This window comes from Schistocerca serialis, chromosome 7 (assembly GCF_023864345.2).
Source record: "Schistocerca serialis cubense isolate TAMUIC-IGC-003099 chromosome 7, iqSchSeri2.2, whole genome shotgun sequence".
NCBI classification, from domain to species: domain Eukaryota; kingdom Metazoa; phylum Arthropoda; class Insecta; order Orthoptera; family Acrididae; genus Schistocerca; species Schistocerca serialis.
The window spans coordinates 453908770-453920913 of NC_064644.1; the positions used below are offsets into that span (position 1 = coordinate 453908770).

At 38.2% G+C, this 12144-nt stretch overlaps 1 protein-coding gene across 1 annotated transcript in view; it reads right to left on the reverse strand.

Moving 5' to 3' along the window:
* Nucleotides 1-12144, reverse strand: part of LOC126412107 (bumetanide-sensitive sodium-(potassium)-chloride cotransporter) — a 598521-nt gene that overhangs the window by 20914 nt on the left and 565463 nt on the right. The window contains exon 15 of the mRNA XM_050081538.1: nucleotides 2554-2663. Coding sequence (XP_049937495.1) covers nucleotides 2554-2663 — 110 coding nt within the window. The remainder of the gene's footprint in view (nucleotides 1-2553; nucleotides 2664-12144) is intronic.

Below are 12144 nucleotides of genomic sequence, written 5' to 3' on the forward strand. Positions count from 1 at the left end.
TCAACCAAAGAAGCAACTGGCTCCACTGTAAATTAAACTTCCATCAACCAAAGAAGCTACTGTCTTCATTACACATTAAACCAGCAGTTATTAAGAGAAAACTCTTAGTAACTTCTCTAGGTTCTTTTTTATCCAATTGAGGTGGAACAGTGGTATGAGAAAACCACACACAAAGACAGATGGAGAGAGAGATGGCAACTAGCAACTACTAAATTACCAATTAAGTTACAGATATGAAATTATGTGCAAGAAATGATACTGGGCACATGTAGAAGAAGAGACATAAGTTTTTGTGCAGTATCGAACATTTTGCACAGAGCACCAGAATACAAATTACTCTGATGATAAAACTGCACTGTTGATTTACTGCAACTGCACTGTTGATTTACTGCAGCTTGTTACCATCTCAGACCATTCAGTTGAATCAAATGTTGTGTTGTGTCAATTCTGATGTAAATTCCTGGCAGTGTGTGAGTTACTCAGTTAGATGCTATTACAATTCATAGATTATATGTATGAGTCATCGGAATGAACTAGATCACATCAGTTTTAGGGAAACCTAAAATTAATGTAGAATGCTTATGCATTTTGTACTCAAAATTTCGTTCACAGTGCTTTTGAAATTGTTGAAAGAAACAACTTTAATTTCATTTTAAAACTAATTTTGCTAGGTGGTGGTGGTGGTTAGTGTTTAACGTCCCGTCGACAACGAGGTCATTAGAGACGAAGCGCAAGCTCGGGTTAGGGAAGGATTGGGAAGGAAATCGGCCGTGCCCTTTCGAAGGAACCATCCCGGCATTTGCCTGAAACGATTTAGGGAAATCACGGAAAACCTAAATCAGGATAGCCGGAGACGGGATTGAACCGTCGTCCTCCTGAATGCGAGTCCAGTGTGCTAACCACTGCGCCACCTCGCTCGGTCAATTTTGCTAGGCTTCAGAAGAAGTATGAGAAAAGACAAATGCTCACCATGTACAGGAGATGCTGAACCACTGACAGCCATTTCTTAAATATTTTATCAACAATTTCCTATTATTATATAATTTTTTTGAGTCTAAATGACAGACAATGAAACTGATAACTGGAGGTCAGCTGTCAAACTTGAGCATAAACACAGCACGTATTCACAGCTTCTCTATTTCACACAATGAATTATCAGTTATTGTAGGTAAATGTGGGGGTAAAAATTGTACAGGGGAGGGGAGGGGCAACAAGAATTGACTCCACTAATCAGATACAAATGAATGTAGGTTGCAGCGCAGGACAGACTAGCATGGAGACTTGCATCAAACCAGTCTTTGGACTGAAGACCACAGTAACAAAATGAAAGGAAACCTTTATTTTTGTGTAATGTATCACAATACGGAAAAAAAAAAATCGTTGATATCCTAACACAATATAATTAGCAGGACAGGCACAACTTTGGAAAAAAAGTGTCACTTCTCTGATTATGATAATCAGCTGCTTTTTATTTGTTGCTGATGTCATAACATTTACATGTAATTGTCACAAAAATATCATTCACTTGCTGTAAGAACAGATGCAAACTGACAATGGGCACTGTTACCAACAGAGTAATTAAAACAGATTTTCAGTTTATAAATATACACCATAATATATTTTAAAATCTTTTTCGATATACTTCATAATTGGCAGAAGTTTCCAATTTCTTGCTTGTGCCTTTTGATAGTTTTTAAGGACCTTTATTTAAGACTATGTGCACCAGTTTTGTGTGCTAGGCAAGATGGCAAAAACCACATGGAAATTGTTCTAATGAGTTATCATTGTAAATTTAATTTGCTATTGATAACCTCTAGCACCATAAAAGGCAGATGTTTGAGGTAGTCTCTGGAAGATGCTTAATTACTTGCTTTACACAATATTATTACAATCCAGTTTTGCAGAGTAACCGTTTGTTTGAGTGTGTCTGCAATGCTTCAGAAGGTAGTTCCACAGAACAAAGTCGAATGCAGCCAAAATTTTTATGCACATCAGAATATTGAGAAACATTCACAATCGCAAAATATGTCAACTTGAGATTGTTTCAGATCATAACATCTAAAAGTTTTATAAAACGTGTTTCACTTAGTTCATGTCTATTAATATCTAATACTTATGTCTATTAATATCTAATACTTACACAAGTGCCTAATCATTATTTGTTTGAAACTGCATAACTACATTTTTAAAAGTTGGTTAGGTTAGGTTGTTGAAATATTTGTTGGGAACCAGGTACTGACGTGGAGGCCTTGGTTAATATGTTTATGTCACTAGCAAAAATTACAGTTTCTGCACTTCCCTGTAATATCTGTGTTAGGACATTTAAGAAGATGAAGAGCAAGAATAAATAAATGCCAAACACTGTGTGGCTCCTCATTTCTATGTTATCACATTCTGAGTTTGGTATTATGTTTGGTACAGTTGTAACTAATTATCTTCATTATAACTCATTTTCTTATGCAAAATTATGCTGTTCTTCTTTTTAGTAGTGACTTCTTCTCAAAATCCGGGTATTACTTTTACAACTGAATCATATTGGATAAGTCTACTCACCTCCATCATCATACAGCCACCACACATCAATTGTGCCCTTCTTCTGGTTCCTCTGAAACTGTGTGAGACTGTTCAACACATCTTTTGGTAGTGAATTTCCATCAGCACCTCTGAAACAAGACATACAAGTTTTCATAATGAATAATTTGTTTGGAGAAGGATGAGTAGAGGAGATAGATATATCAACATAATACCAACAATTTACTGTAGAGATGCCATTCCATACACAGCATTAAAAATTCACTTATTTAATCATAACACTACTATCACTAAACAGCTACTGCACTGTTGAATGACAAGGTACACATTCTGCAGTTGAATACTGACAAGGGAATGGTCCAAGCTAACATACTGAAACCTGCCCTGAAATACAATGAAGAAACACAATGTCAAAATTTTAGCTGCTAAGACACACTGCAAATACTTTTTAAAAATGTTGAACATTGCCAAATTCATAGCTCAGAAGGTGGCTGGAGAAATATAAGTCCTACCGGAGCTGCAGCAGACAGTGGATGTGCAACATGGAAGGCACATAATCTTTATTGTCAAAACAGTGGTAGACAGATAACACAACACAATGCAATCTTAATTTGTAAAGTGAATTTCAGATTTCATTGATTGTTTCTCTGACACAATTGTTCACAGTTGCTATTTGCTCAAATTCTTGAGTCATTTAATATTCATAATAATTAGCAGTTGCCTCTGTGGCACTGCTAAGAGTTAACAGTGGAGATAAACTGATTTAATTTTCTCTGTTTTCTTATCACATATGCTTGCTAATAGCATCTGTCTTCATGCAGGTTTCAGAGTTTCGCAGTACTGTTGAATCCAATTAATGTTTTCAACCTTGCAAAAATGAAATATGGAGAACTTGTAATGCAATTTATTAGTTGATTTCTTGCACATTCATTCAAATTATCTCAACATTTCATTAGAAATTGTGGAATTATTAGGGAAAAACAGGAAATAACTGATGATTTCATGAATTACTGTTTGAATGATGATTTTTCTACTACTTGAATCCCAGAACAAAAAAACAGCACCTTCCTAGCCCGAAGAAAACATGTACAGTAATAGCTTTCAGTGACAAGGTCAAGGCTGTGAATTTTTTTGTTTAAATGAAGGAGAGAAAAACTATTAAAATTAAGCAATGTGCAAAGCCACTTTCATTTCATAAAATCTGAACACAAATTGTAAAAATGTGAGAAAGATTTACATGAAGTACACAACATGTGCCAAAACGAAACTTAACAAAAGTGTGAAAGAAGAACTATTCAAAAGATTTAGAACTGTTTCAGAGACAGTTTACAGTTACTGAGGGAGATCTGCAGGAATGAGCATTCTGAACTGCAAATGAGATGAGTATTACCAGTTCCAGGTGTCTTTAAACTGGTTGAAAGAATTCAGAAAATTATATGGAAAAGGAAGTTGCAAAATTAAAAAATTTTATTTCAAGTACATGTGTACAGATGTCATTACACGGCAATACTATAGAGAAATTCATAGCTGATAATTAGACGAAGCTTCTTGTTATCTCTTAAATGTTATGTGTAAAGCCAGTGTCAAGTTTCATGCAAGATCTGCATGAAGACTGCACTTTTTCATTCAAAGCGAATATAGGGCAATGTTGTTTGTGCAGTTGATGAATGCTATGATACATTTTTATACAACAGCACCAGTGATAACTATCAGTGGATTACTGCTTCCACAGCATATGTCTTCAGGAACCTCAAGTCAAATTAGGACTTGAAATTTTAAAAAAGACTGTTTACTAGGAAAATCTTGTAATCAATGTAGAAAACTGGAAAAAATGAGAGATAATAATTTTCAATGTTACTTATGAAAGTCTTTTTATAAGTTGCAGAAAATAATCAATTGCTTTTTCTGGACTCTTGCCCTGGACATACTGGCACCTCGGTCTTTAGTAGGATGCTGAAAATACTTAAAACAATTTGGATTCCACACAGAACTAGAGTGTGATTCAGACCCTTGATGAAGAAATTTTTCAACCAAACATAGTGATTTTGAAAAGTGCTTTGTCATTTCATGTTTATCAGCAGAACAGTATTGTTATAGTTCAGTCCTTTTTGCATTGTCAGTTTCCATCATCACATTTTATGAATTAGATCAAATAAGTATACAGCACAATACGCAGAACAATGGCCACAAACATTTCTTACTCCATTCCAATTCTGTCTAAATAAAACTAGTACTTGCTGTGAAGTGCTCAATGCATTAATTGCCCGGTGTAAGGTAAATGTCTGTTATCATAAACATCTAATAAATATTTTAGCATTTTTGTGACTACAACAGAGAGTAAACAAGAACTGTTTCATTGTTAGTAAAATATACATTATTCAAAAAACCATCACAACTAATGTGCTACAGGAATTGTTGAAAAATATTATATGTCAACAAATTAAAGTTCCAAATGATGGAAGTCATCCGTAATGTAAGTCATACACTGCCTTATTTTCTTTCTTCTGCTACTCACTTACTGTAAAATTACATCTACAGCAGTTCAATTGTTGATATGGATGGCAAGCCACTCAACAAATTAATGCTTTGAGACATTTTTGGTGTGGTTTAAGTGCGTAAATTCACATGTGCATACCTTGTATTTCGAGCTACATTCTCTTGTCATGGGCAAGTCTGCTTATTCACCACTTTGTGTGCTAGGCAGCAAAGCCTGTACAAACCGCTGTTACAAGCAGTAATTTGTGTGGCAAAAATTAGTAAATTTCACATTTTTAAAAAACAGTGTGTCTTAGAAGCTAAAATTTCAACAATACATTTCTTTTGATGTATTCTTCCTGTGTGAAAACTTTCAGTGTAGGTTCTGACATGTAGGATTGGTCCGTTCCCTTGTGAGTGGTATCAGCATGTATCGTCTGTTACTCTGGTATTTGGAACTGACACAGGTACACTGCAGAACCTATTCATAAGCTGCAGTGATAAACCTGTCATCAATAAAATTTATCTGCTACATAATATGGATGTTACATGTCATTAAAAAAAAAAAAAAAAAAAAAAAAAAAAAAAAAAAAAAAAAAAAAAAAAAAAAAAAGAGGGATAACCTGAATACCACGCAAAAAAAGAAACATTGAAACCACTTGATGCCAGAAAATCCAGTGCTTGATTTGTGTCCCTGCTGTCGGAACTGGGGTCATTCCCTCTTCTGCCTCCCTTCCGAGTCTGTGCACCTACGCCTCCCTGGTGTTTGCCCCGGCCGTCCGTCCGTCTGGACTTGGCACAGAGACCCTAGGACTCGGTTCCGCCTGTGGCCCTCCGTCGCCGTTTTCTTGCGCTCCTCGCCTCATTTTCGGGCTGTGGGACTGTCTACACTGATGGTTCCTTGGTTGATGGTCGCACTGCCTACGCTTTTGCTCACGCTGCCCATGTTGAACAGCGCTCCTTGCCGGATGGCTGCAGTATTTTTACTGCAGAGCTGGTGGCCATATTGCGCGCTCTTGAGCATATGCGTTCCTGCTCAGGTACGTCCATCGTCATCTGCAGTGACTCCCTGAGCAGCCTCCAGGCCATCGACCGTTGCTATACCTCTTCTCCTCTGGTTTCCTCTATTCAGGAGTCTGTTTCCGCTATTACCCATTCTGGTCGTTCGGTGGTCTTTGTTTGGACACCAGGTCATGTTGGCATCCCGGGGAATGAACGTGTTGACAGGCTAGCCAAAGGGGCGATCGACGCCCCAGCTTTGGAGATCGGCCTCCCGGCTCGTGATCAGCGGTTGGTGTTGCGCCATAAGGTGTTTGGGATGTGGACTGCTGAGTGGCGTGGCATGACATCTCCGAATAAGCTGCGGGCTGTTAAGGAGACGACCAATGTGTGGCGGTCCTCCCTGCGGGCTTCTCGCAGGGACTCTGTCGTCCTGTGTCGGCTCTGCGTCGGCCATACCTACCTGATGCATGGCCATCTTTTGCGTCAGGAGGCTCCCCCCCTGTGTCGGTGTGGGTCCCAGCTGACAGTCGCCCACATTCTGTTGGAGTGTCCCCGACTGCACACCCTCCGGCAGTCTTTTAATCTCCCGGGCACTTTGCCTTTGGTTTTATGCGACGATGCCTCCATGGCTGATGACGTTTTAAATTTTATCCATGGTAGTCCTTTTTATGGTTCTATTTAGGGAGATCCTGCACCTTCCTTTTCTGTGTCTTTTGCCCTCGTGTCTCTCAAAATTTGTTGCTGTTTTGGTGTGTAGTCGGATGGTTGACTCTTTCCCTTTTTTTTTGTTCTCGTGATCAGTCAACCAGTCTCCGGCCATCTTCTTTTCTTCTGTTTCTTTCTGCCTGGTGTTCATCTGCACTCTTCTTGTCTGTAGTGTTCGTTGCCGCATTTGTGTTCTTTTAGTGCCTGGGGGGGGAGTCTCCTTCCCCCTTTGGTTTTTACCTGCTCCGCAAATTTTCGGCTCGCCTGTTTTTGGAATGGGGGACTGATGACCTTTGCTGTTTAGTCCCCCTTAAACATCCCAACAACCACCACCACCACCACCGCTCGATGTGTGATGGTATGCACTGATACTCGATAATGTTACGTCTGATGAAAAAAAATTACAACTGCAGATTTTTAGATGTGGTACAATGTAGCTTTTTTATCTATACAAATGTTGGATTCACACTTCTAAAATAAGCAGAGAAACATTAATATAACATTTTAAGAAGTCTTAATTTCAAAAACAACCCTTCCCCCTGGAAGGTCACAGTACTGGAACCTCTTTTTTCACAAACGAAGAGTGAGAAAATCCATACTAGACTTTCATTAATTGCATGACATCATATATCAAGAAGTATAATAATACAGTCTTAACTCTGTGAGGAAACTGGAACAAGACATGTGGTACACTGGGTACTTTGGTGGTGTTGTGGAATCAGACAATAACTGTGGAAAAGATAAACAGTCATTTGCTCAGTAGATTCGTTTTGTTTGTTTGTTTTTTTTTCTTTTTTTTCTCTTTTTTTTCCTGAGATGGCATATAATATCATCATTCTCAACATTGATTAAGTGTCTGGAAAACATTTATTTTTACTGTTTTGTTATCGCTGATTCACTTCTTGTTGTTGTGGTCTTCAGTCCAAAGACTAATTTGATGCAGCTCTTCCTGCTAGTCTATTCTTTGCAAGTTTCTTCATCTATGCATAACTACTGTAACATGCATCCATTTGTACCCACTTACTGGCTTCAAGCCTCAGTCTCCCTCTACAGCTTTACCCCCTCACTTCCCTTCATTACCAAACTAATGATTCTCAGGATGTGATCCACCAACCAATCCCTTCTTTTGGTCAAGGTCTGCTACAAATTTGGTCTTCCACCCCCCTCCCCCCTTCCTCCTCATTAGTTATTTGATCTACCCATCTCATCTTCAGCATTCTTCTGTAGCACCACATTTCAAAAGTTTCTATTCTCTACTGGTCTGAAGTCTTTATTGTCCATGTTTCATTTAAGTCTAAGGTGAATTTTAGACATATAGCTTCAGAAAAGACGTCCTAAAACTTAAATTAGATTCAGTGTTAACAACTTTCTCTTTTTGCAAAATGCTTTCCTGGATTTTATATCAAATCTACTTTGGGCATCAATAGCTATTTTGCTGCCCAAACAGCAAATCTTGTCTATTACTTTTAGTATCTCATTTATTAATCTAGAGTCAAGCTGCTGAAAGAACATCTGTGACAGCTGGCAGCTATGTTGCCAATGTTATTACATGGCTGTTTGTTGTTATGCCACATTGGTCACCCATTGCTTGACTATGTGTGACCTTAAGTTATAGGGGTCACAATGCAGAACTCTCACCATGGCAACTTTTATGAATTCCACAGCTCGGATTGGCACCATAGTGTCCCCTCCACAGAAAGCATTCCACATCCGTGAAGCATTTGGCTGTTCTTCCAGCAGCCTAACTATAACTCCCCCAGCTTCATCTGATTTGATTAGACAACATTCCATTATCCTCATTTTACTTTTGTTAATTTTTATCTTATAGCTTCTTTTCAAAACACTATACGTTCCTCTCTTTCCAGTCCTTTGCCATCTCTTAGAAAATTACAATGTCATCAGCAAATCTTAATTTTTTTTCTGTCTGAAATTCAGTCACCCCCTCCCCCCAAATTTCTCCTTCTGTTCCTGCACAGCTTGCCTGTGCAAAGATTGAATAACATCAGGATACAACCTTCTCACTCCCTTCTAACTACTGCTTCCTTTCATATGCTTCAACTCATATCTACAGTCCAGTTTCAGTACAAGTTGGGGATAACATTTCACTGTTTTATTCCGGCCACCCTCTGAATTTCAGAGACTATAGTTCAATCAACATTGTCAAAGATTCTCTAAATATATAAATGTGGCTAACACTGGTGGACCTCTCTTCAACCTATCTTCAAAGACAAGTCATAGGTCAGCAGTTCTACAGAACCTGAAGTGATGTTGCCCTAGGTCAACCTCTACCAGTTTTTTCCATTCTTTTGTAAATAATTCATGCCAGTGTTTTGCAACCATGTCTTATTAAACCAATAGTTCAATAATATTCACACTTGGCTTTCTTTGACATTGTAATTATTCCATTCTTCTTCAAGTCTGAGGGTATTTGGCCTGGCTCATGTTATGTGCTCCACATGGAAAATTTTTGTCATGGATGGCTCTCCCAGGGATCTCAAAAATTCTGAGGGAATGTCATCTACTGTATCTCAAAGTATCATATCATGCATCTCACCCTTGAAACTTTCTGGCAGATTAAAACTGTGTGCCCGACCAAGACTCGAACTCGGGACCTTTGCCTTTCGCGGGCAAGTGCTCTACAATCTGAGCTACCGAAGCACGACTCACACCCGGTACTCACAGCTTTACTTCTGCCAGTATCTCATTCTCCCATCTCACCCTTATTTACTTCACTCTTGTCTTTCTATAATATTGCCTTAAACTCATTTCCCTTGTGCAACCCTTCTATATCTTCCTTCTACCATTCAGCCTTCCCTTTTTTTATTAGTACTGGCTTGGCATTTGAGCTCTTAACATTCATAGAGCTGTTTCTCTTTCCTCCGGCTGTCTCTGATTTTCCTATAGCTGTCATTTATGTTTCCTCTGGTCGTGCATGTTTATACAGCCTTGCATTTGCCCTCCAGCTATACCTGCTTGACAGTTTTGAACTTTCTGTCAATCACATTGTTTAGATGTCTATATTCTCTTATACCTTCCTCATTTGCTACATTTTTACATTTTCTCCTTTTGTCAGTTAAATTCAATATCTCATTTGTTATCAAAAGATTTATAAAGGTGTATATCCTTTTGGCTGTTGGATCCTATGTTGTCTTCACTATTTGATCTCCAAAAGCTATTTATCTGTCTTCTATTTCAGGGTTTCCCAAACTGTGTTCTGAGAACACGGGTTTTCCACAGGAAGCAAATAAGTGCTCCATGAAAAATTATTAATATCATAACATTTTTAACGTTTTGATGATACTCATTTAACACATGTAAATTTCATAACCGACCACTGTTGATGTCACAAAACCTCATGTGCATGTGATTGCCAATAACATTAGGCATATTTTCCAGCTATGAAACTAGCATATATTGCGCTGCCATCAGTTTGGTCCCTTCTTCTTATTAATAATTGTTGGCAGAAGTTGGAAGTCATCACTGCTGGAACAACTGTCAACCAATGTGATCCAACAGTGTCGTTACACACTGCATGTCTGCCTGCCCGCATGTCAAATGGATGTTCAAAATGTCACACCCCTTCTACACATAGAGTAACTGAGTTACAACAGTGTCCATGTAACTTGTTTCATAATCATTACTACAAACAAGCACCACATTTCAACAAGAATGCATCTGTAATACACTTTCATGAAACTCAGCTGATATGTATGGTGTAGAATAAAGATGGCAGAAAGTCTTTTCACCACACATCCAATCCACTCAACTAAGACCGCTTTGGTTCTCTTTCCTCTGTTGTCAGCATTTTTCACAGCAATGGGCTAGTTGTCTTGGTAGCACAGTACTGTTGACAGCACTGATGACACATTCTCCATAAATCTGATTAAAATACATCAGTAAAATACTTCCTCTGTTGCCAGCATTCTGTGTAGCAATGGACAAGTTGTTTTGGCAGCACAATACTGTTGACAGCATTGATGATACATTCTTTACAAATACGATTAACATACACCAGTAAAATACTTGTTAAGTCTTCAGTATACAAACATCTAGAGGTGGAGGAAGCTAATCTGTAGGAATAACACATAATTCAAAAGTAAGTATGTGTTTCCACAGTCAAATTTTCACTCTGCAGTGGAGTAAGCACTGATATGAAACTTCCTGGCAGATTAAAGCTCTGTGCTGGATGGAGATTCAAACTTGGGATCTTTGCAAAGATCCCAAATTTAAGTCTCAGTCCGGCACAATTTTAATCTGCCAAGAAGTTTCATACCATTGTACACTCCACTGCAGAGTGAAAATTTCATTATGGAAACATCCCTCAGGCTATGGCTAAGCCATATCTCCACAATATCCTTTCTTCCAGGACTGCTAGTTCTGCAAGGGTCGCAGAAGAGCTCTGTGAGGTTTGGAAGGTAGGACGAGGTGCTGGTGGAAGTAGAGCTGTGAGGATGGTTTGTGAATCATGCTTGGGTAGCTCAGTGATAGAGCACTTGCCCAAGATGAAAGGCAAAGGTCCTGAGTTCGAGTCTCGGTCCGGCACACAGTTTTAATCTGCCAGGAAGTTTTAAGTATGCATTGTTTTATCAATTAAAATGAATCAAATCCCTGTATTTGCAATGCTATGTTGAGCTTTGATGCCCTGCTTGTGATTAGTACCTGTGAAAGGAATGGGCTGATAAGCTCATCTGAACCAAAATAAATTAATGTTGGAGTGGTAGTAAAATTTTTTTTCACATTTTATTTTTCTTTTATACATGGAATAAGACAGGCAGCAGACATGTATTTTCATTGCATACATTTTTGCTTTAGTTCATACGTGCCATTACGAGATACTTCTTATTTTTTGATCATATCTGTTACAGTATTGACAGAAGATGGTGGTAGGGTACAGGAGACTTCGCTTCACTTGGTAAAATTGGCAATCTATACAACTAAAATGAGGCACTCCATGACCACATCATTCTGAATAAATGGTATGAAATAATAAAAACTGACTGTTGATACATCCACAAATGCAGAGGACCATTTTCCACATCCCAGTATTAATTAATCTCCATTTGTTTGTAACTGTACTGTAGAAGTTGATGGAATACATGCCAATATGTTTGAACCATGTTTGGTGAACCTGAGTTACACCCACCTACACTCAGTGCTTTAAATGGCTCTCTGATTTTTTTATGTAATGTAATTGGGACTAAAATTTACACACATAGATCTAATCTCACAAATTTTGGCAAAAGAGTGAATTGTGGTTAACTGTAAGCCTGAAAAAATGAAGCACCAAATAGTTTACCAAAATTCCATATGAAACCCACTGAACAGTTTATTGTTTGGAGTAGGAATTAGTAAATAACACATTTATATATAATATTTCATCACTGTCTACTGCTGAGCTTCTGACGGTGCATACAGCCAAATAAATTCTTC